Raw genomic sequence first — 24,723 nt, 5'->3', positions numbered from 1 at the left:
TTCAAAGTCATTATTTATATCGGGATTTTCAAATACAACTTGGTACTCATTTTAACGGATCACAAGATGTTACAGTCAATAACAATAAACGATTAAAATATTATGAAACTATAAAATATTATATTATATTGTTATGGCTTACATTACTGCACATCTTGTTATCATGTTAATGAGTACCAAATTATTAAAATACAAAAATTTGAGAGAAGCAGAAAAAATAATGACTTTGAAAACCTAATGTACCTGCAATTATATAATCACCCTGTTAGAGATACTTCTTAAAACCTACAATAATAAATAAAAAAGTAACCTTAAAGTTTTTCATATGAAAGTGATATGAAACATGAGTAGTTGCACAGATGTTCATAATTTTTTATACGGTTTATTTTGACAGAGGGTGTATTAGTAACCCAAGTTATCCATGGGATGCCACCCCCAGTGATGTTCAATCATTAACCTTGTTTATATTCATTTTTATGGAATTTTTTTACACATTTTTTGTCATTTTATTTCTTTATAACAGTTTGCTTACGTCAATACGGATGAAGTACTGCAATTTTATAAATAAAAATATTTTATAATTAAAAATGTGTCACCCTGTTGTCACCTCTAGAGGGCGAACGTGACAAAAACCGCGCGGAGAATAGAGGGAAAGCATTGACGTCACTTTTCCACATGACCACGCGGGAACTCGCCCTGTTGAGTGGCAAACGTTCAACAAAATGGCTGGTTTTCATAGCGGGTGCTGCGAAAATGCCAGTAAAACTGACTATTATCAGTTTAAATTGAATTTAGTTGGACTTGATAGCAGAGGTGGACAATACTTAGTTACATTAGTTACATTTTCCAAGCATCTGTGCTTTATTAGGTTGTTTGTATTAGGAAAAACATTACTTCACTACATTCTAAAGCACAGAATAATACTGTGTATTCTTTAATATTGCAAATTAAAATGTATTTAATACCTAAATACATTTTACTTGAGTAAAAGTACATTCATGTACTTAAATATTAAATGTAAAACAAAAACGTATTATTTATGAAATGTAATAATTTTTACTCTATGATAATATGCTTTGGAATGCATGTTTTCCAAAGAAAAACACGGATAAAATACAAATACTTGAAAAAATACGTTTAAGTAGAAAGTAAAAATTCTGCTTGATAGTGACCCTAGCAACTTGTCAACCCACCTGTGGTCTGTGGACGTTGGCATGAACGATCTAATTATTTCTCCTTTCTGTGTTTTTTGGCAATCTGTAAAACAATAGCTGTGAATTATTGTTAATGTGTTAGTACAATCTATCGCACAACAGCTTTATCCCCATTTCGACGCGTTTTCACCGTGTTTTCGCCGATGTCGCTTTGTCTTTTGCCACTCAGTGGGCGTAACAGCAGTCCGTCTCGCCGACGGTGACGTCATGTGTATACCCTCCATAGATATGTATATAAAGGCTAGATGGCTCGTCCGCGCTGCTGGCCACTTGAGTGCAACGTCCGCATTTTGGCGGCCATCTTACAACAGGGCGCTCGCTCACTCGTAGCATTGAGTTTTAATGATGCAGGTACTTTTAAATGACCATAACTTGCTTAATTTTTTACCGATTTTCAAACGGTTTGGTTTGTTATAAACGTCAAAGATGTACCTATGACACTGCATACCTATACTAAAAATAAAAAATAAATTCATGAAACATGTTAAAGCATCCAGAATTATAGCCACGTTAATAACGTTTGTAAAAACCAAAACCGTTTGAAAATCGGTAGAAAATTGAGCAAGTTATGGTCATTTAAAAGTACCTGCACCATTAAACTCAATGCTACGAGTGAGCGAGCGCCCTGTCGTAAGATGGCCGCCAGGTGATGCCGTTAGGGACTCCGCCTTGAGCCATCTAGCCTTTATATACATATCTGTATGATACCCTCTATACAGTATGACGCGTTTCCTGCCGCTCAGAGTTTTAAGCACGTGACTTTCCTTCTGTCATCGCAGCGCTTGTCAGTCAATACTTTTATTTTATTATCGCTCACGCTCGAATCCGCTAACGTTATAATGCCTGACATAGACATCATATCAGGTAGTCCGAACTCTTAAAGCAATTTAATATGCATAAAATATTCAGAATTCTTTGCGCTGGCCTAAACACGTGTCCACCACTATCAAACCACCTAAACATTATAGCCTGTATGAGTTACTCATTTTGTTTATAACAGCAGTATTACTAGTTTAAATAGATACTTTTACATTTACATATATGACTGTGTGAATATATATGGCTAACAGTTCAGTTTATCTGAACTTTTCTCTATGATACTGGATATGACGACTGAATGAGTGAAATAAAGACACTTAACCTTATTTTTCTCATTTAGATGGCGCTGCCGGTCACAGAATATTTTTGCCTCGCTGGGATCCGTGCATTGGATGAGAGCAGAGGGTAGATGCCCTTTAGATGAAAATGCATTTAAGGTAGAGGAGACGCCATTTACCTCTATATCAAGTATTGCATTAACACGAGCTTTCGAAAACCATGTCAAGGGCCCTTGTGCATCATAAATGTTTTACACCTAATGCACGTATAAGCTCATATGATGGTGACTGAGATTAATGCTGTACTTTGTGTTTGCAGAAATAAAGCCATGCTGCAGTTAAACCATGAATGGACCACAAGGTATACGATGCATTAGACTAACCATTATTGCAAATGGTTCATAAATATGGCTGGATAAGTAAGCACAGTAAAGATGTGCAAGGATGACAACAAATGGCTGAGGTCACGACCAGTGAAACTACATAATAGCATGTATTACCTGAGCACATATTTTCTGTGCAGGTTTATTTATACTGGCTTATTTTCAAAGCTTTGTTTTTGACTTGTTGTCTTGTCAGTCTTTCCACAGACCGATCGATCTTAAAAGGCATGATGAAGCAGGCCAACCAGAAGAAAATTAATGGCGTTTTAAGGAGGGCCGAAAGACTGAAAAATGTATGAAGGTGGTGATGGAATAAGAATTTCACGCCTACTGTATCTACCACAAATGGTTTTCACACATCAGATATGGCTAAGAAAGAAAGGCCAGATGAACAGAAGTGTTAATGCATCATTTTAATAACATGTTAGCTAGGTTATGATTGTGTTTTTCTTTGTTCTCCTACTATGTGCCTAACTGGTTTCATAATAAACGCTTAAGAATGCTGCTATTGTAAAGAGAGATTTGTCTGCATGTTAATGCTTTAAGCTTATTAGTGTTATTTCTAATACAGTTTATAAAACATGTTATATGCGATTTAATGTGTGAAAACCCAATGATTACTTTTTGTGTGGGAAAACAATCAGTCTATAAAAATATAATCTATACGAAACTTTAGCTTGAATTTTACAGACTTGATGTCCTATGTATTCTCAAAGTACAGAATACTAGACTTGCAAGATTTACATTTTGCTTTACATTTTGGTTCTTGTAGTGTATTGCTGCCTTAAGCATTTATAAATATTCCCCGCCTGTTTTAATTGTGTTGGAGTTGCTCAATTGTCCTAGTTGTGAAAAGCTGAATCTCAAATCCATAGACTATACTATATACAGTGCCGCTGAGATGATGTGTTTTTGTAGGCAAAACCCGGAAGCGAGTTAGCATTTTAGCCATCGTCCTAAAGTCAATGGGGTTTTGGTTAAACTCCTTAAATAAGAGTTCGGGTTAAAATGAGCCCAAGATATTTTTGCGTTTAATCCTGCAACATACACACCAGTACAACCCCAACATGTGAATTTATAAAGCTTTAACCCTCATAAGCCCCTATTTTCCTATAGTTCTTTAGGGGTAAAAATGACTAATGATTAAAAGTGATTACAAAAAATATAAACATTCATGATACAAATAATATATAATTTTTGTTTACTTTCCATCTATACATTAATGCTGTGTTTTGGGACCCGTTTACCACTCAATTCCTCAACTACACCATTTTTTATGAAAAATTCACATAAATTATTATCTAAATTTGATTTAAATTGTTTTAGATATATGATCTAGTTGTTATGTTTTTAATTTTACCATTTGGTGTTTATAAAAAAACAAAAAATTACAGTTTAGGATATAAATCATTTCGACCAGCAGATGCCCATAGAGACCCATTCATTTTACTGTATGTGGCCAACTGCTCAACATCATTTAAACAATTTGTATTTATATAAACATTAGACATTAAAATTAAATATTATTTCAAATAGTAGAATTTTTTTTAGCTTTGATGCATATTGAAATGTCCGTTTTTACAAAATGTCACAGAAGTGGGGGGGGGGGGCTAACCACAATATTGACAATCTTTGTATTTTGAGTTGAAAAATGTAATAAATGATCAAATTTGCAGGTTAAACTGATGTTCATATATTTAGGGGACTGCATCTTAGCATTTTAACTGGATATTTTCTTTCGTGGCTTCGAAACAGCTAATTTTATGGTATAAGGAATGAGAGCAAATATGAGTTATGGAGCCGGTACCATGAATTCTTCAGATTTTGAGAAAGGTGATGAAGATGAAGTTTTTGTGACAGTGCAGCGGTGTATTAGATCCAAGAAATGCATGTAATTTCAATCATGCCAGGCATGCATTTATCTGAATTGCTGCCAATAAGAGGCCTCTAATTGAAACACATATAGTTTACATTGAGGGGTAGTTCAGGTGGTATGCAAAATTTATCAATTGTTAAATAATTTACCAAACTTTTATTATCTAAAAAATAAAAAAAAATTGCAGGTGGAGGAGAAAAAGCACCAATGAAGACATTCAAAAACTGCTCATCTTAGTTAGGCCTACTTACATTTAGTTGGGTTATTTACATGCATTGTTACTAGTAAACCTGTTGTTTACACTGTTTAAAATAAAAAATATGTATGGCATGTTTTAGATCAAGAGAGGAAGTCAGAATCACATCATTTCTCATGAAATGATTTTTTGCTAATCGTTTTCCACTCTTGACTGTTTAAGGGTTATTAGGGTACTATATACAAATGTGTTTAATAAGGTGTGAAAGAGCTGTGGAAGCTTGGTGGTGATGACGTTGATGTCCAGAAGATGCTGGAAAATTTTTCATAAGAACAATGAACGGATCCTCTGTCTGTTCGGGACAAAACAAAGACTCAATCATCAATAACTGAAAATATTACACTGTAAAAAAAATTTGTTGAATCAACTCGGATTTACAAGTCATTTCAACTTCCTATTATTTATCTTGACAAGGGATGAGTTGTTATAACTACAGGTTTGTTGTAATAACTTATAAAATTAAGTTTACTTTTCTCAACTATATTTTATAAGTTGTGACAACTCATCTCTGTTGACATGACTTGTAAATCTGAGTTGATTTAACAAAAAATTTTAAGGCCGCAAGGTATTTTTTACAGTGTATGTACACCTTGCACTGGCTAAATTACCCTTTTACTAAATTACTAAATTAGTTCACTTGCGCATTCAGTCTTAATGGTAAACAAACTTGGCTTGCTGTCCTTGAAGGGAGCACTGAACCTTCAGAGAGCGTGAACCTACGGCCCCAAGTTCAAGGATGCTGGAAGAATTGCAGCTGGACGCAAAGGCCTGGAGGCTGCCATATACACGCTCATAATGATGATTGACAGGCCTGAATGTTTAGGCTCCTCTTGAACCTACGTTTAGAACTACACATAGTAAAAAGACAGCATGTGTCTTTATGATCCTCTTTTTTATATATAAAAACATCTAGCGGAATCTGCAATGTATATGTAAAGTTATAAGCACAATTATATATTTTGTGGTGAAACATGGACTTTTTATATTTAATTCATTCACTTATATTAAACTCTTTAAAGTGATTTCAAAGGATCTATGTTTTTATTAACGATTTTTAATGTGCTTTTAAGTGCCTTTTTTACTTGATGAGATGAACGCAAGAGTCATATGCAAATTTCAGTATTCATTTTTTAACACACTTAGACAGCCACTTGTCTTATAAAACTCCTGAAAAAAAATCATACTGCCCAAAAGGCTAAATGAAAAGAAACAATATGTGGATAAAATAAAAGTAAACCGTGCTTTGGACAGCAGTGGACATCTTAAGTGAATTACTCCATCTTCTCTTCATCTTCTTCCTCTTCTTTATAGTGTCGATACTCTGGTTTCAGCTCCCATGTGCTCTTATGAGGTCCTCTGGGATTATAAACTCCAATCTCTCTCAAAATCTCCTTCAGATAAATCTGCAAGGACATGCGAATCAACAATATAATCATGAAGCAAACTGCTCTAAGAAGTACAGTATTAAATTCTCCCATTACTCTTTAGTCATGCTTATTATTTTATTTTAAAATAAATATAAGCCAATGAAAGACCAGTTGCTTATGCATATTTGGCTTCTGTTTATTTCTTTCATCTACACAGATATGACTCATCCAACTGCAATGACATTTATATTTCTCCAATGCTTTAGGGAGACTGAGACAATATAAATGGCATTTATTCATAGATACACAAGCTCTATGATAACATAATCAACCATGCATAGCTTTCAACACCAACCTTGAGCTAAATATTTGTGCTTTCTTGTTTTCTGTGTATATTTACAGATAAAAATTTCATTATGTGAGCGAGAAGATATGGATATATAATAAGAACATCAAGTTTGTGTCAAGCTGTATAACAAAAACATACAGTAATGCCCATTCAATTAGATTTAAAGGTGGTGTGTGGTGAGACTGCGAATTGCAACCAACAGCTCACCCCTCAATTTTAAAACACATATGGTAGCCACCACACGACAAACATCATGGAAGTGACTGTAGTTTGTAGACGCGATGTTTGTAGACGCGATGTTTGTAGACGCGATGTTTGTAGACGCGATGTTTGTAGACGCGATGTTTGTAGACGCGATGTTTGTAGACGCGATGTTTGTAGACGCGATGTTTGTAGACGCGATGTTTGTAGACGCGATGTTTGTAGACGCAATGTTTGTAGACGCAATGTTTGTAGACGCAATGTTTGTAGACGCAATGTTTGTAGACGCAATGTTTGTAGACGCAATGTTTGTAGACGGGCGCTTCGCCGCCATCCAACATGTGTCCCTGACATTAAGGTTTGTTTAACTTTATGCGGCGCCGCGATGTTTATAGACGCAATGTTTATAGACGCTATATTTACAGACGCGCGCTTCGCTGACATTTATATCTCCAATGCTTAAGGGAGACTGAGACAATATAAGTGGCATTTATTCATAGATACACAAGCTCTATGATAACATAATCAGCCATGCATAGCTTTCAACACCAACCTTGAGCAAAATATTTGTGCTTTCTTGTTTTCGGTGTATATTTAAAGATAAAAATTTCATTATACGAACGAGAAGATATGGATACAAATAAGAAAAAGAAGTTTGCGTCAAGCTGTATAACAAAAACAAAGAAATGCACATTCAATTGGATTTGAAGGTGGTGTGTGTACATTTTAGCGGCATCTAGTGGTGAGATTGCGAATTGCAACAGCAATTTCAAAACGCATATGGTAGCCACCACAGGACAAACATCAGGAATGTGATTGTTCCGTAATACGGATTTCCGTATTTATAGACGTAATGTTTATAGGCGTGATGTTTCTAGGAGCCATGTTTAAAGGCGCGGTGTTTATAGGCGCAATGTTTATAGGCGCAATGTTTATAGGCGCAATGTTTATAGGCGCAATGTTTATAGGCGCAATGTTTATAGGCGCGCGCTTCGCCGCCATCCAAAATGTGTCCCTGACATTAGGTTTGTTTAACTTTATGCGGCGCCGCGATGTTTATAGACGCGATGTTTATAGAGGCGCACTTCGCCGTCATTTATATTTCTCCAATGCTTTAGGGAGACTGAGACAATAAAAGTGGCATTTATTCATAGATATACCAAGCTCTATGATAACATAATCAACCATGCATAGCTTTCAACACCAACCTTGAGCTAAATATTTGTGCTTTCTTGTTTTCTGTGTATATTTACAGATAAAAATTTCATTATGTGAGCGAGAAGATATGGATATATAATAAGAACATCAAGTTTGTGTCAAGCTGTATAACAAAAACATACAGTAATGCCCATTCAATTAGATTTAAAGGTGGTGTGTGGTGAGACTGCGAATTGCAACCAACAGCTCACCCCTCAATTTTAAAACACATATGGTAGCCACCACACGACAAACATCATGGAAGTGACTGTAGTTTGTAGACGCGATGTTTGTAGACGCGATGTTTGTAGACGCGATGTTTGTAGACGCGATGTTTGTAGACGCGATGTTTGTAGACGCGATGTTTGTAGACGCGATGTTTGTAGACGCGATGTTTGTAGACGCAATGTTTGTAGACGCAATGTTTGTAGACGCAATGTTTGTAGACGCAATGTTTGTAGACGCAATGTTTGTAGACGGGCGCTTCGCCGCCATCCAACATGTGTCCCTGACATTAAGGTTTGTTTAACTTTATGCGGCGCCGCGATGTTTATAGACGCAATGTTTATAGACGCTATATTTACAGACGCGCGCTTCGCTGACATTTATATCTCCAATGCTTAAGGGAGACTGAGACAATATAAGTGGCATTTATTCATAGATACACAAGCTCTATGATAACATAATCAGCCATGCATAGCTTTCAACACCAACCTTGAGCAAAATATTTGTGCTTTCTTGTTTTCGGTGTATATTTAAAGATAAAAATTTCATTATACGAACGAGAAGATATGGATACAAATAAGAAAAAGAAGTTTGCGTCAAGCTGTATAACAAAAACAAAGAAATGCACATTCAATTGGATTTGAAGGTGGTGTGTGTACATTTTAGCGGCATCTAGTGGTGAGATTGCGAATTGCAACAGCAATTTCAAAACGCATATGGTAGCCACCACAGGACAAACATCAGGAATGTGATTGTTCCGTAATACGGATTTCCGTATTTATAGACGTAATGTTTATAGGCGTGATGTTTCTAGGAGCCATGTTTAAAGGCGCGGTGTTTATAGGCGCAATGTTTATAGGCGCAATGTTTATAGGCGCAATGTTTATAGGCGCAATGTTTATAGGCGCGCGCTTCGCCGCCATCCAAAATGTGTCCCTGACATTAGGTTTGTTTAACTTTATGCGGCGCCGCGATGTTTATAGACGCGATGTTTATAGAGGCGCACTTCGCCGTCATTTATATTTCTCCAATGCTTTAGGGAGACTGAGACAATAAAAGTGGCATTTATTCATAGATATACCAAGCTCTATGATAACATAATCAACCATGCATAGCTTTCAACACCAACCTTGAGCTAAATATTTGTGCTTTCTTGTTTTCTGTGTATATTTACAGATAAAAATTTCATTATGTGAGCGAGAAGATATGGATATATAATAAGAACATCAAGTTTGTGTCAAGCTGTATAACAAAAACATACAGTAATGCCCATTCAATTAGATTTAAAGGTGGTGTGTGGTGAGACTGCGAATTGCAACCAACAGCTCACCCCTCAATTTTAAAACACATATGGTAGCCACCACACGACAAACATCATGGAAGTGACTGTAGTTTGTAGACGCGATGTTTGTAGACGCAATGTTTGTAGACGCAATGTTTGTAGACGCGATGTTTGTAGACGCGATGTTTGTAGACGTGATGTTTGTAGACGCGATGTTTGTAGACGCAATGTTTGTAGACGCAATGTTTGTAGACGCAATGTTTGTAGACGCAATGTTTGTAGACGCAATGTTTGTAGACGCAATGTTTGTAGACGCAATGTTTGTAGACGCAATGTTTGTAGACGGGCGCTTCGCCGCCATCCAACATGTGTCCCTGACATTAAGGTTTAACTTTATGCGGCGCCGCGATGTTTATAGACGCAATGTTTATAGACGCTATATTTACAGACGCGCGCTTCGCTGACATTTATATCTCCAATGCTTAAGGGAGACTGAGACAATATAAGTGGCATTTATTCATAGATACACAAGCTCTATGATAACATAATCAGCCATGCATAGCTTTCAACACCAACCTTGAGCAAAATATTTGTGCTTTCTTGTTTTCGGTGTATATTTAAAGATAAAAATTTCATTATACGAACGAGAAGATATGGATACAAATAAGAAAAAGAAGTTTGCGTCAAGCTGTATAACAAAAACAAAGAAATGCACATTCAATTGGATTTGAAGGTGGTGTGTGTACATTTTAGCGGCATCTAGTGGTGAGATTGCGAATTGCAACAGCAATTTCAAAACGCATATGGTAGCCACCACAGGACAAACATCAGGAATGTGATTGTTCCGTAATACGGATTTCCGTATTTATAGACGTAATGTTTATAGGCGTGATGTTTATAGGAGCCATGTTTAAAGGCGCGGTGTTTATAGGCGCAATGTTTATAGGCGCAATGTTTATAGGCGCAATGTTTATAAGCGCAATGTTTATAAGCGCAATGTTTATAGGCGCGCGCTTCGCCGCCATCCAAAATGTGTCCCTGACATTAGGTTTGTTTAACTTTATGCGGCGCCGCGATGTTTATAGACGCGATGTTTATAGAGGCGCACTTCGCCGTCATTTATATTTCTCCAATGCTTTAGGGAGACTGAGACAATAAAAGTGGCATTTATTCATAGATATACCAAGCTCTATGATAACATAATCACCCATGCATAGCTTTCAACACCAACCTTGAGCAAAATATTTGTGCTTTCTTGTTTTCTGTATATATTTACAGATAAAAATGTCATTATGCGAACGAGAAGATATGGATACAAAAAAGAACATCAAGTTGAGATTGTAAATTGCAATCAACAGCTCACCCCTCATTTCAAAACACATATGGTAGCCGCCACAGGACAAACATCAGGGATGTGATTGTTCTGTATAAATACGGATTTCCATGTTTATAGACGCGATGTTTATAGACGCGATGTTTATAGACGCGATGTTTATAGACGCGATGTTTATAGACGCGCACTTCGGTATCATTTATATTTCTCCAATGCTTTAGGGAGACTGAGACAATAAAAGTGGCATTTATTCATAGATATACCAAGCTCTATGATAACATAATCAGCCATGCATAGCTTTCAACACCAACCTTGAGCAAAATATTTGTGCTTTCTTGTTTTCAGTGTATATTTACAGATAAAAATGTCATTATGCGAACGAGAAGATATGGATACAAATTAGAACATCAAGTTGAGATTGCGAATTGCAACCAACAGCTCACCCCTCAATTTCAAAACACATATGGTAGCCGCCACAGGACAAACATCAGGGATGTGATTGTTCTGTATAAATACGGATTTCCATATTTATAGATGCGATGTTTATAGACGCAATGTTTATAGGCGCAATGTTTATAGACGCAATGTTTATAGACGCAATGTTTATAGACGCGCGCTTCGCCGTAATCCAACATGTGTCCTTGACATTAGGTTTGTTTAACTTTATGTGGCGCAGCAAGAATCGTCAGGCTGGTGACATCAAAGTACCATGAGAGTGATTCAAGAAATCATAAGGAGTCTGCCTCGAATCGGTCTCGCGCTACTTTGATATCATCCGCCTTTTCTGCGCTATGTAAATAAGTAAATATGTTAAAACTGCAAAACATTGCATCAAATACTGTTAATACAAATTGGTTAATGCTGACAGATTGACAGCTGGTCCATCCAGTTAGAAGAAACAATATTTTTTGGCGGAAAAGCAGAAAAATCATGCATACATGATACTAATCACTTTAATAATGATCGCTCAAATAAGCACAAGTCAGAAATAACTATTCATGTAGAAAGTTTATCATTTGCATATGTTTATAAGACTATTTGATCACCAAAGAGGCTAAATTGAGCGGTTTTCTGTGCGCATAGACGCGCGCGCACACACACACTAACTCAAAAGCCCATGCACAAAGACACGCGTTTCAAAAAGCCTGCAAACACAAAATATCTCTGTGCTTGACAGGAGATATACACACATTATCTTGAAATACCAGTCTTGGTTACAGAAAATACACGGGAAATGCATCGGGGATTTGTCGGGGGATCGTTCGATTTTTGTTTCATTCACAAAGCCAATGATTTGCCGGAATCTGTGTGTGCGTTCACACAGATAGCGTAAACATCCCGGAAAGACACGTGACATGTTTAAAGTCCTGAAGTTTGCTTATTGTTCATTATTTTCTCTCTCCAGAAACCACTCGCGTGCATATTTGATGCGCCGTTCTAGTATGCTGGTGAATGATCTCAGCTTCAGAGTGGATATTTGACAAGCTCCTTGATCTCTGCTTCATTCCAGTTTGCAGACATTTCTCATCGTGAATGTTAATGTGCATTTATTTTTTACGTGCAATCATAATGTGTTCGTACTCACCACTGGTTGCTTTGTGATTTCCACCAGGTCTTTAATGTTGTAGTACTGGTGCTTTTCAAAGGCAGAGAAGAGCATTTCCAGAACCTTCTGCTTGTCAGCCCTCGCACGCTTGCCTTCCTCTTTCTTTTTCTTCTCGTATTCCACCTGAACAGATACCAGAGCAATCCAGAGTTTTCTCCTCACATTAGTTCTGCTACATTTCTTTCCTAGACTAAGCACGTACACACTCACATTATGACTGTGGTTGGACACAGGTTTGTAATTGGATGTAACAGCTTTATCAAGCCTTTGGGATAATCGTACAGGTTTGGTGGATTCTTTAATCTGCAGCCTGTGAACAAAACACTGGTGGTCACATTAAATGCATTAGACAGGATCCAGCTATTCTGATGGCATTGACTTACTTCTTTAATTTCATGTAGCTGTCACTGGCTGCAGGTCTGCATTCGGCACGCTGCACGACCATCCCTTCAAGAGACACCTTGTCTTAAAAACAAACATTCAATTCTGTTATCAATTACATAAAGAAACAGTTCACCATAACATTTCACATCTTTCTGATACAAACCCATTTGATTTTCTCTCTTCTAAAAAAGCAAAAAACCTGATTAGTCCAATAGTCCAGGTTGGTTCACTTGTAGTAATGAACCTAACCTCATTGTCAGCCGCTTACGAAATTAACCATGGTTTTATTGTGGTAAAAGTGTAGTAACCATGTTTTTTTGGTGTATTGATTACTATCAGCAAATCCGTGGTTTTACTACAGTAACCATGTTTTTTTTTAACTGCAGTAAAACCATAGTTCATTTTCGTAAGGTAAAAAAGGCTGGGTTATTTTCACCCAATATTGGGTCAGAAAGGAACAAACCCAACTTATTGAGTTGTAATTTAACCAATGCTAGGTTCTTTCTACTTAAAATGCAGGGTTTAACCCATTGTTCGGCCAGATATAAAAATTATCTAGATAAATTTAACCCAACGGTTGTTTTGTCCCATTTTGACCCAATGTGGGTTGAAAATAGTCCTTTTAACCCTTTCCCCGACAGTGTTTTTGTTTTAAAGTTGCCAGCCAGCACCAGCATTTTTATGATTTTTTTTGCCTTCCAGAAAATGTTCTTCTTTAAATATATAAACATACAATATATCAAATGGAAGAACAAACCCTCTGATTTAAAAAAGTTTTATCATACCTTCATTTGTTCTCTTATCATCACCCCTGAAATACGGCAAGGTTTCTTCAAAAATAAAAAAAATTGATAATTCCAAAATTAGATAATTCAATTTTTGTGAAGGACTTTTGATAGAGATCAGATTCAGAGTTATCCTCAAAATATACACAGAGTTTGAACTGGTTGCCCTAAGGGAATACTTCAGGGTTTCTAAGTTGGGTAAGAGCGCCACCTGGTGGATAATAGCGAAAAATAGGGATTGCCAAAAAACTCCTCAACTCCTCATCATCAAGTGTTTTCTTCTATTTGACAAGTTAACTCGTTAATGGCGGGGAAAGGGTTAAGAAAGTTGCATCACTCTGCCACCATATTTGTAGTGTTGTAGTCAAGACCACCTAAACCGAGTCCAAATCATGACCAAGACCAGGACAGGCCGAGACCAAGTCAAGACCGGCCGAGACCAAGTCAAGACCAAGACCAGTGCAAGTCACTGCATTAAAACACTTATGAAAAAAATGTGGAATATGCATATGATTAGGCACTTCTTGTCTGTGTGTGTGTGTGTTTGCGTGTGTGTGTGCCATGAGAGAAGTTGATAAAATAATAAAAGGCATTGCAGATATGTGGGAATTTATCTTTGTCTATAAGCAAATAAAAGTGAACAAACACTAAAGAGCTGAAATCAACTTAACCATAAATTATTCTGAACTGTCTTTCCATGGCTTGCCATCCACTTAACACAATGCAGGTGTTTTTAGTAATAAAATTAGAAAAATTGTCATTGGGAGAAACTTAAACAATGCTTAAACAATGCCAACATCATATGCCAAACCTGAATAAACTGCATAAAATTAATTATAAAAAAATACATTTGTGATGTGCCATCAGTTGTGGTCTTGACCGGTCTTAAAATAAAATTCAGAGTCCTCTTTGTCTGAGACCGAGACGAGACAGAGTAAAAATGCGGTCGATTCCAAGACGAGACAAAGACCTTTAAAAAGTGGTCTTGAGACCGGTCTCGAGAACTACAACACAACGCCTCTAGGTCTTGGTAGAAGACCTCTCGTTTCTGAGTCCTTACCCAGAGAATCAACCCTATTCATATCAATACAAGTGACACATCTTGTTATTACAAAGTATTTTTGAAATAACCCAGCATTTTTTTGAGTGTAAACACAACTGCATGATGGCAGTTTTATAGTACATCATTGTTGTGTAAACGTAGCCTTAACTCCAATTAGAGTATTAGTAGACTGTTAGAAGAAGGGATAATAAGGTCATAACTTGGCACAAGTTGACAAGTTACTTATAGATACTAAAATGTCTAAAGTGGACTACTGAAATAAAGTGTTACCATAAAAATGTCCTATAACAAAAGCGCAAAAGATCTGTCAAGTAAAAAACTAAGAATATCAAAGAACATCATTTAATTTGTGCACTATATTTATAGTACTACTAAGTATAAATATCAAAAGTTCAAGCAAAACCCTCAAAGTGCATCTGACATGTTTCTTTGTAATTGGCCATTTTTAATCAGGCTCTTTTGGTAGTTTTAGTAATTTCATTTTAATACAAATGAAAAGGTTTCAAGTCAGTAATTAAATTGCCTTATTTTCACAAATGTCACTTTTGTCATTTTATGTAAGGGATAATGTAGACTGTTTCAGCCTCTACATTATCCCGCTTATTACACGGCTACTTGTCACATAAGAAAAAAAACTGGACATGAATATGAATTTGAAACATTTTATAGGCATATTTGTTTTAAATTAACATTTTTATCCCTCCGCGAAACTTTGCACAGATGCATAAAATGATCGTAATACCTTATTAAGATCTTCTGCTTCATACTTGTCTGTCTCCATTTTTTTCTCTTTTAGCCAGTCTTTGAGAAGTTTTAATGCCCATTCTGGGGTTTTTTTTGGTGTTGGCTTAGTAGCTGTCATGCTCTATTTTGTCAAGTTTAGTCTCAGTAAGCTCTCTGTGTCTTGTCGTTGTTCGTTCTTCTATCCACTGTTTAAATGTTTAGTTTTTTCCACACATGTTAAAATTAATGTCAAACTTTTTCCATTGTTAATTGTGGTTGTCCAGTGTTTGTCACACGATGGCGCCAAACAGTAATCTTTATTGGCGCGAAGGGATTTTTAACATACAAGTAGTCCGGCTATGCGTTATTACTTTGGAGCGGTTATTATTTGAAAAGAACGAACCTGCAAATGTCTCAACTGACCAATCAGAATCAAGCATTCCAGAGAGCCGTGTAATAATGTAATTTAACAAACTTACTGTCTTTTGCTGCTAAACCTCTAAGTGCAGGCAAGCTTTTGTGGCAAAAACTCCCCTTCTAAAAAAATCATCTTTGTACAAGACTTAGTAAACAATTGCAAAATCAGTAAAGATGCAACTAGGAACATTGCAAATTATGAAATTCAAAGTGTAAAAAAACAACCACCACACATTAGGTGGCGCTGTGGTTCATGTGACTGCCACATAGGGGTTGTATTCATGTCCAAGTACGCACAGTTTGAATGTGACCGACTGTCATTTTGCACATCGTCATTCATGTAATTCATCTTTTGTGCACTTGGAGGACAAATGCACAAGGTCGACATGGCGGGCGTTTGACAGATTCTGCCAACAAACTGATGTGGTGGACGCACGCGTGTTGTCGCGGTTAAGCGCCTAAACCGAAGTTAACTTCTGGTCTGCATTTATTAATCGGTCTAGCTAGTGGCTAACTGATCTCTGAAACAAATGCCTTTTTTGAAAATAAAATGTTTCCGTTTGCTACGACGACGAGCATGGATCACAACTGGGTGATTCTTGTGAAATTAGACTTGCAAGGTGTCATGAAACATTTTGATAATAAAAGTAAATGCTATCAAAATAATAAGCATATAGTTATAAACATCTCTTCATGTACTATTTTGCACATGATTTCAAATAACATCATAAAAACCAATTTTGTTGTTTTTTCCACATTTAAGGGGAAAATTTTCATTACCGTGACAGGATTTGGGTTTTTGACATGGAAATATTTATAATTAAAAAAATTTAAAAATAAAAAGCTTCAGTGCATGCTATACTATAAACATTTACAGTAAACAAACATGTGGTATTTGGTGATCATTGGTAAATGTAGAGACAATAATAAGGAATATAAATGTGTCCAAGACTAATTTTCTCATCCTCCGCAACAATTTTCAATCATTGTTTAAGCCCTCAATGAACATTTTCAAAAAAAAAAAAATTGAAAAGGGACATAATTGACTGTGACACTAAAGATGGCTACCAGGTAAGCAGTTCTTATTTTTCTCTTCAGATAAAAGTTAAAATTTTGTTTGTCATAATACCTAGAAAACTTTTTAGTTCTCATTACCGAAACATGAGTTTGTAAATGCATATATTTAGTGTAATATCATGTTGCGGTAATAATAATTTTTTGATAATGATAATCTAAAAATGTTTAATAATTCTATAGGGAATATTTTTTAAATCCTCTAAAAACAATGATTAAGAAATCTTATATTAACAAAAAAATTGGCTTCAAGGTTTTTTTTTAAAATTCTGATGCATGGACACCTTCTAAATCTGGATTTCGTGAAAATCACCTAACTGTGCGGAGAGGTTTGACATAACCTAAGGACCTCTAGCTAATATTGCATACATTATTTTACACCGTTACCTCAGTGTAGTAGTTGATACATTAGATGATATATAAATAAAGGTAATTTACTGATTATTTAGCTTATTAACAAAAAAAAAAACTACTCTAAAAGGACTCTGTTGTTGTTGATTCTATGTGGAAGTCTACCGGAAGTTGCGTTTAGTCCACAAAAGTTTATGTTTTTACCGCTGAAACAGTCTACAATACGTGGTAAGGGCATTTGGTCAATATTATTATCCCCTTTTTTTACAGAGGTGCCGTTAAGCTGCTTTTGCACCGGAGCTCTTCATAACAGCATTAATGACAAATTCTACTTGGTTCTTTTCTGTTTTGTTAAAGGTCACGTTCTTCCTGATACCATTTTTAAACCCTATTTAGTGTGTATTTTTGCTATAATAGAATAAATAATACCTTTAAAATGATAAAGCTAAAAGTTCACTGCCAGGAAATATATTTTCTTCAATAAAATTCCTCTTTAAAAGCCTACAACGAACGGCCGGTTTGGACTACAGCCCTCTATTTCCTGCTTTAATGATGTCAGTAAAACAGTTCGTTGACTAAACTTCGCCCACATGAATACGTCAGTCACCAGCTTTGGCTGAAACGGCTCTGCTAAGCTAAGCTGCTATCGAATCACAACACACTAAACAAACTACACAATCAGAACTCGATACGTATTTCTGAAGGAGGGACTTCACAAAACAAGGAAGACATCAGCCTGTTTTGAGGACAGTTAAAACAGCGCTATACAGATAAGTAAATTGTGTGAAAAATACTGTGTTTTTTTACACGTGAAACATGAACACATGTTATATTGCGCACTATAAACACAATCAAAGCTTCAAAATCACAGACAGAACGGGAGCTTTAAGATTTCATCTGTTATATAGCATTGAAATATAGCACACACATCATATTGACTAAATTTAGGATTGATATATAGTGCTTTTGTTATTTTTGAGCTTAACAGACCCAGTCCCTATTGACTTGTGATATGGAATTTATGAATTTAAATTTTAGAGTGTACTATCTAACATTGCACAGCTCTCTTCACACATCATGTAGTTAAAAGATAAGCAAATGAATTTTTTTTGGATCTAATGGTTCCACTTGGCACTGAACATTAAAAGTACTTCAAAAGCAAACAAAATAGAGCGTTGGCACAAAACCCTTTTTATCAATTCAACTTGACAACTAACATCGCCACAAGGGTTTTAAGCAGTTATTTCGGAGAGTTCAAACAACGTTCTGGTCAACCGGCAATGAATGGCAATTTTAATCAAACCCCAGTAAGCTGCTCGGCACCTTTTCTTTGTGGTGTGCCTGATTCAATTTGTTGGCACTGTGAAGTCAGCCTAATGGCTCAAGCTCGCTTTTATTGATTGTATTAATTGCACAGCAATGCCTGTAATACCTTGTGGTTATTTTCCCATAGGCCTTTTAAGGGGGCAGAAATATTTCACTTACAAAATCCATCAGAGAGCCACTAATGCGCACAATTACTGGCAATTATTGTCAGATGAGTACCGGAGCACTTGTTGGAGTAACTCCGTAAAAACGCCCACTTGTGTTTCACAACTCAAAACAAAAGCATCAATTTTGCTTGCAATTACCCACGGGCTGTGTAGAGGGGTCAGGGCAATCCAAGACCTCAAGGTTCACATCTCCCCTGGCTGCGCGGTCCCTCCCTAAACATCACGTGACCTCCGCATCTTGCGGGCATGTAATGTTACATAAGTATTTCCACAGGAAGCACATTCGAATCAAAAGGGCTCTGAATGAAGCAGGATCGTTTGGGGGTGGTGCACGTTGCTCAACCTGGTAGTGGGCTGCAAATCCGTTGCGGAGATGATAGAGAGGTTACAAGGGGTCAGTCTTCCACCCCCTCACAAGAGCCCACCAGTTTGACTTTAACAGATGCAGAGAAAGAGAGCACAGCCCTCATCAGGACACAGCCTCTCCACAACCTCCTCTCTCACACACCCACCTGCAGGCAGAGATTCAAATCTCCAGATGTCTCTTTATACAGCAGCAGAAAATCTTGAGCCTTTTCAATGCCTCAAGGTCTCTTGAGCTCATCGCTCAGTGCAGCCTCTTTTACAATGCACATTGCACACTGTAAAATCCAGCTTTCTACTTAATTTCACTACACATTGTGCAGTTTTAATTTCTTATTAGATACAATATCACACGCTACTTGTAACAGAGCATCAGTCTCGTTTATGTCATTACTGCAAGTGCCATATTGTATGATTTGATAACGCAGAACAACTGATATAATCTTTTATGAAGGACTTGGGGGGAGTAGAGAGAGATATTTTGGGACACTTAAACATATGTCAGTAAAATAAACATCAAAACTCTTAATCATATGCCTTGGAGGCTTTTTAAGTAATGTCTCTGGCACAATTTCACTCTCTCTCCATTTTCCGTGGCTCCATTTCTTACTGTACGGATAGCTGAAAGGAGCTGAATGTAGGTTTACATTACGCCGGTTTCACACCGCATGCGTGAGCAGCGCGTATGCGTAGCATCAGCAGCGCGTGAGGAGAGCGTTGCTGCGCGTGGCCATTGTGCTTTCATACCGGCTGCGTTTGCAGCGCATACTGTGCAGTTTAATAACAGTATAAAAATCTCAAAATCTCTTCACATTACTTTATTGTACATGCATTAATGAGCAAAACCTCTTCAAGACGTTTTTTGACGGTCATTGTTATTTATAAAACTGTGATTTGTTTAACCCACATTGTTTTCGTGCTGTTCTGGTCCGTGTAATGACAGATATAGACACAATACATAATTATAGACATAAAAAGCCCATGGCACATTATTAAATCTGTTTCACTGAAGTTTTACAATAAAATAAAAAAATCACTCAGTGATTGACAGCATAAAGCAGTCGATCGTGTTTCCCTTCAACAGTTTAAGCATAGATTTATAGGTGTATGTCTCTATTTCTCTGAAGATTATAGATGAGGAGTCATTTAGTGCTGGGCAGACAGTGAATGACAGCGCAGTCTTCTGGTGTTTTTAAATATTTCATTGCTTTCTTTTAAATTGCTCAAAGTCATGACTGTTTTAAACACACTTGGCGTCACATTTATTATTTTATTGTTAAATTACACTTTTTCGCGTCAATCCACAACCATTTAAAGCATAAACAATGCACTGTCACTTTAATTGAGCGTGAACAGCGCAGCAAAAATAGACCCGACGCCGAAATGATCACAGCACTGCTGCTTCAGCGACGCTCCTGCCACGCGAGCACGCGCTGCTCACACGTGCGGTGTACATGCTTTAACTTGTTAACATGGGCGCCGAAAAAAACACGCGCCGCTTACGCGCCGCTCACGCGCTGCTCACGCTTGCGGTGTGAAACCGGCGTTAGAGCTACACACACTGACTGGCCAGAGACCAGAATTGGCCAATTTTACGCATGATTGGCTGGACCGGTAACCGGACGGTCAGTCTCACGACATTCCGATTCCACGGAAGCAGCACCTGGTCCATCCAATGTTACCCAAAAGCAGCATTAATACGTAGAAACGTGATTGGTTTGACAAAGACTGTGACTTTGGCCCCCCAAAATCGTGCCGTAATTACAATGAGGTACTATGGTTTCAAAAGGATGCAGCGATTTTCGGCTTCACTTTGATAAGACGAAAATACAGTCGATCAGGTGCAAAATGCATTATCATCTTTTATACTATGGGTCCGTTGAATGCTTGAATCTGATGAACTGATGAACAATTATTTTCTGGGAAACGCACAACGAACGTAGTTCCAGGCAGCTCTCTGGACCGCACTACAGTTTCATATCACTTTTCATAGTTAACTGTAATAACGGACTAACAAAAACAACATGACAGACGATTTTCCGAGGCTGTTTAGAAACGCACAGAGGTAGCCTCGTTCACACAATCTCTCTCCCTCGCTCTCTCTTTCTTTCTCTTTGTCTCTGTCACTCAATTTTTTTTGTTATGCTGGTTAAAAGTCTCCTCACATCCTGATAGCAATCGCTGTGTTAAGTTGTTTAAATGTATTTGTAGAAATTTATGTCATCTGTGAAAGGCGTAGGACCAAAAAATGTTCAACAAATCATAGATTTCGGTCCGAACGGACGTTTCCATTTATGTCCGTAATTTGAATGCCCTCCGCGCAGTGAGTCCACGCAGACACCATACGTCATTGGCGCGTTCACGTGCGCTCACCTCCTGTCTGTAAACAGTGAGAACCGCAAACTTTTCTGCTGAATTGACAACCTACACAGGAGGCACACAACGAAAGACATCTTTTATAACAACAACAGCAAAAACTGCCTGGATCAGCAAGAGCAAAAATCCAAATGAACATCGGTAACTTTACTGCTTTACCACATGATGAAACAGCTGCAGGAGGCAAAGGGTCTGAAAGGGTCGTTGCACTGTTTATTTTGGTAAGGTAGGTACTAGGGCTGTGTATCGCCAACAATTTCCCGATTCGATACGTATCCCGATACAAGGGCCCCGATACGATGCGCATCACGATACAAGGCTATTACATTTTTGTTCAGAATTAAGTAACATTATTACTATAATGGTTTAATGTACATTGAATAAGCAGTGTTGTAACAGTTGTCTTTTTGCCATTCATTTATTAGCTTTTGGTGTAAATCATAGAAATTCTTAAAATCTCAGAGTTAATACTTAACTTATGTTTTTTTAAACAGTTTTACAAAGAAAAAGTGTCTTACTCTAGGCATTATATTTGTCTCTCATTTCATTATTCTATATCTATTTATATATGTGTAAACATGCAGTCAGACTTAATACTATTTAATAGAAATCAGATTATTAATGTGACAGCTATAGTTTGAAGTAGCTCTGTATCTCTACACTTACCACATGCAAATCTTTGTCGTGTTTCTTCTCTAATGCGTTAGTACTGTTTTATAAGAGAGCAACTAATAAGTATAGGCTAAGATATCTTCGCTTTCATACTGAACTCATTGATTTTAAATACGCGTGAGAGAGAGAGAGGGAGAGAGAGAGAGAGAGAGAGAGAGCGGCTCGCAGGCACGTGCGTCAGCGAGACAGACACGTAAAGTGAAAGTAATACCCCGCTACCTTTAACTCTACGTACTCCGCGGGACACATGTGTCCTTTCCATATATATCACGCATCAGCAGCGATTGGTCACGTTACTTTAAAAAGTGCATCCGAATCGATACAGAAGATGCTGTATCGATGCGCGCATCGTCAGGCGTCCATGACGATGTATCGTCGTATCGATATTTTGAACACAGCACTAGTAGGTACGCGATATGTTTGTAATGAGATGGATTCAGATATTCTACTTTGATGAAACGTTGTGTTGCTTATGAAATTTGTGTTCGTTTACGGATTAGCGTAACGATATAGTTACTACGTCTACACAACCGAACGTGTGCTTAAACTAATTCTGATGTAAACCAGTTGTTTGGTTATTTTGGAAGTGTTATTCGACTTTGTACTGCAAGGTTTTCTCACTGCTGAATGAGACATGATAGGTGACCGTCTGATCTGTGCGTGTTCATGTGTTTTGAAAGAGGCCTGACTTTGGATGGCGATTTGACTTGAGGGTGGGATCGGGATTTCATTGCTAGGCGGCTACCGTTAGCATTTTTCAAAATGTGTTACCCTACCTTTAATAACTGTATTAGAATGCTATTAATGACTCAAGCCTCCATTGCCAGCTTTGAAATGAAGTTTTAAAACAAGCAAGAGAGCCGTTGGATGAGACGCAGAAGAAATAGTCCTACTCACAATAGCGATTTAAGTACACAAACCAGACGAATCCCTTTAAATATATCATGTGATCGATGTCTTGAGGTGTGGCAACCATAGTTAGGGCTGCTCGATTATGGGAAAAATCATAATCCCGATTGTTTTGATAAAAATCTTAATCTCGATTATTTAACACGATTACTTAAATGACTGTAAAAACATGCATTTATACATGGGCTTGACATTAACTTTTTTTGCTCACCAGCCAAAGTGGCTAGTTGTTTTCCAAAGTTACTAGCCACTCAGCATTTTCACAGGCCTGGTTGCTGGTAAAATAAATTTTATATGATTAAACTTGACTTTGGCATCCTAAAATGAATTTAATTTGAGCAAATTTACTTGGTTTAGCTAAATTAGATGCAGATTGAATTTCAAATGCAGTCTGACCACCCAAATTAGGACAACATTAGCTGGTATATACCAGGTATCAGTATAGATCATATCATATATTTAGTCTAGTAAGACATAAATAGATTTACATTGAATGAATATATTAAAAGTGGAGCAGGGGTGTAGAAGATTAACTGAAAAGATATACACAAAACCCCTCGACAACCACTTTAAATATTTATTAACAACAGCAGTCAAGAAATGTACATGAATTTTACTTTCAACTTGTTTATGCAGATTTTATTTTATATGCTTGATCATGTTTTTTGTTAAAAGTGATTTAAGACTTTTAATGACAACTGTCGAGAGGGCATTATTGTTTCCTAAAGTAGCTTACATTAAAATGATGCGCGAACCTCTCAGCTGGCGGGTTTCATTTGATTTCGTGTGCATTCAGGAATGCGACGAATTTCTCTCCGCTCTTGCCCTGAGAATGTGCACGCAATTTATATCTCTCCAATCACTTCCATGCAATTGTTGTATCTTTCCCGAAGTGTGTATGCGCTCAGACTGCGTCCTCTTCTGCCTTCGCAAATCCATCACCTCTCGCGCGCTCTCTGGGAGGTGCCGCTTTGGTCCGCAACGCTCCGCTGAACGCGCGCGCGTCTCCACAAACGGTCGCAGCCGAAATCTACCCGCATTTGGCGGGTGTTAATGTCAAGCCCTGCATTCATTCAATGCATTGTTTAGTGTTGCTGCAGAAGGCTACACGTGTCAAAGCAGTAGTGTTTAAGTGCCAGCAGAACGCGATTCACATTTTAAACAGGATCGCTTGAAACGCATATAACTTAACAAACATAAACAGGATTATTACCTAGTGACCTGACTTTAAACAGATGACTGAGCGCGCAGCTCTCTGCACGGAGAGCGGCGCCACGATCCAGCTGATATTTTAAACGTGAGGGATAGTTTGCCTCCGCTCGCTTGAAAAGCATAAAACTGAACAAATACAATGAGGATTTCTACTTTGTGTGCGAGGCGCAGCTGCTTATGACGCGTCGGATTAATGACTCAAAACGAAATAACAGAAATGCGGCACACTAATCGATCTCCCTCGATTATCTTGTTTTTGCAATCGAAATGTGCAAAAATCGAAATTGAAATCGAAAAACGATTAATTGCACAGCCCTAACCATAGTATAAGCAGAATAATTGATTCCGGGCCGTTGAATTATTTAAAAAATAATGCACACCCGAGGCGTAACACATCACCACCTCGGGTGTGCATTATTTTTCTAACAATTCAATGGCCGGTCGTCAATTATTTCTTACATATTTAAACCTAAAATGTCAAAAGATACCAGAGAACCATACAAGCATTACATCTT

General features: G+C 37.3%; 1 protein-coding gene and 1 long non-coding RNA gene across 3 annotated transcripts in view; one reads left to right on the top strand and one right to left on the bottom strand.

Moving 5' to 3' along the window:
- Positions 1-1,926: 1,926 nt before the first annotated feature.
- Positions 1,927-3,364, top strand: LOC129452544 (uncharacterized). The gene is made up of 4 exons (XR_012358172.1): positions 1,927-2,078; positions 2,374-2,470; positions 2,631-2,672; positions 2,891-3,364. It is a non-coding gene; the product is annotated as an uncharacterized lncRNA (long non-coding RNA).
- A 2,481-nt stretch (positions 3,365-5,845) lies between these two features.
- The window catches only part of gtf2f2b (general transcription factor IIF, polypeptide 2b), a 35,493-nt gene continuing 16,615 nt past the window's right edge, over positions 5,846-24,723 (bottom strand). For both annotated transcript variants that reach the window (XM_055215955.2, XM_055215956.2), the window contains exons 5-8: positions 12,770-12,851; positions 12,597-12,696; positions 12,366-12,509; positions 5,846-6,229 (exon numbers count right to left, since the gene is read on the bottom strand). In XM_055215955.2, the coding sequence (XP_055071930.1) occupies positions 6,098-6,229; positions 12,366-12,509; positions 12,597-12,696; positions 12,770-12,851 (458 nt within the window). In that variant the 3' untranslated portion in view covers positions 5,846-6,097. The remainder of the gene's footprint in view (positions 6,230-12,365; positions 12,510-12,596; positions 12,697-12,769; positions 12,852-24,723) is intronic.

The sequence above is a fragment of the Misgurnus anguillicaudatus genome, chromosome 17 (assembly GCF_027580225.2).
Source record: "Misgurnus anguillicaudatus chromosome 17, ASM2758022v2, whole genome shotgun sequence".
Classification (NCBI taxonomy): Eukaryota; Metazoa; Chordata; class Actinopteri; order Cypriniformes; family Cobitidae; genus Misgurnus; species Misgurnus anguillicaudatus.
This window is presented reverse-complemented; position numbering and strand designations above follow the sequence as displayed.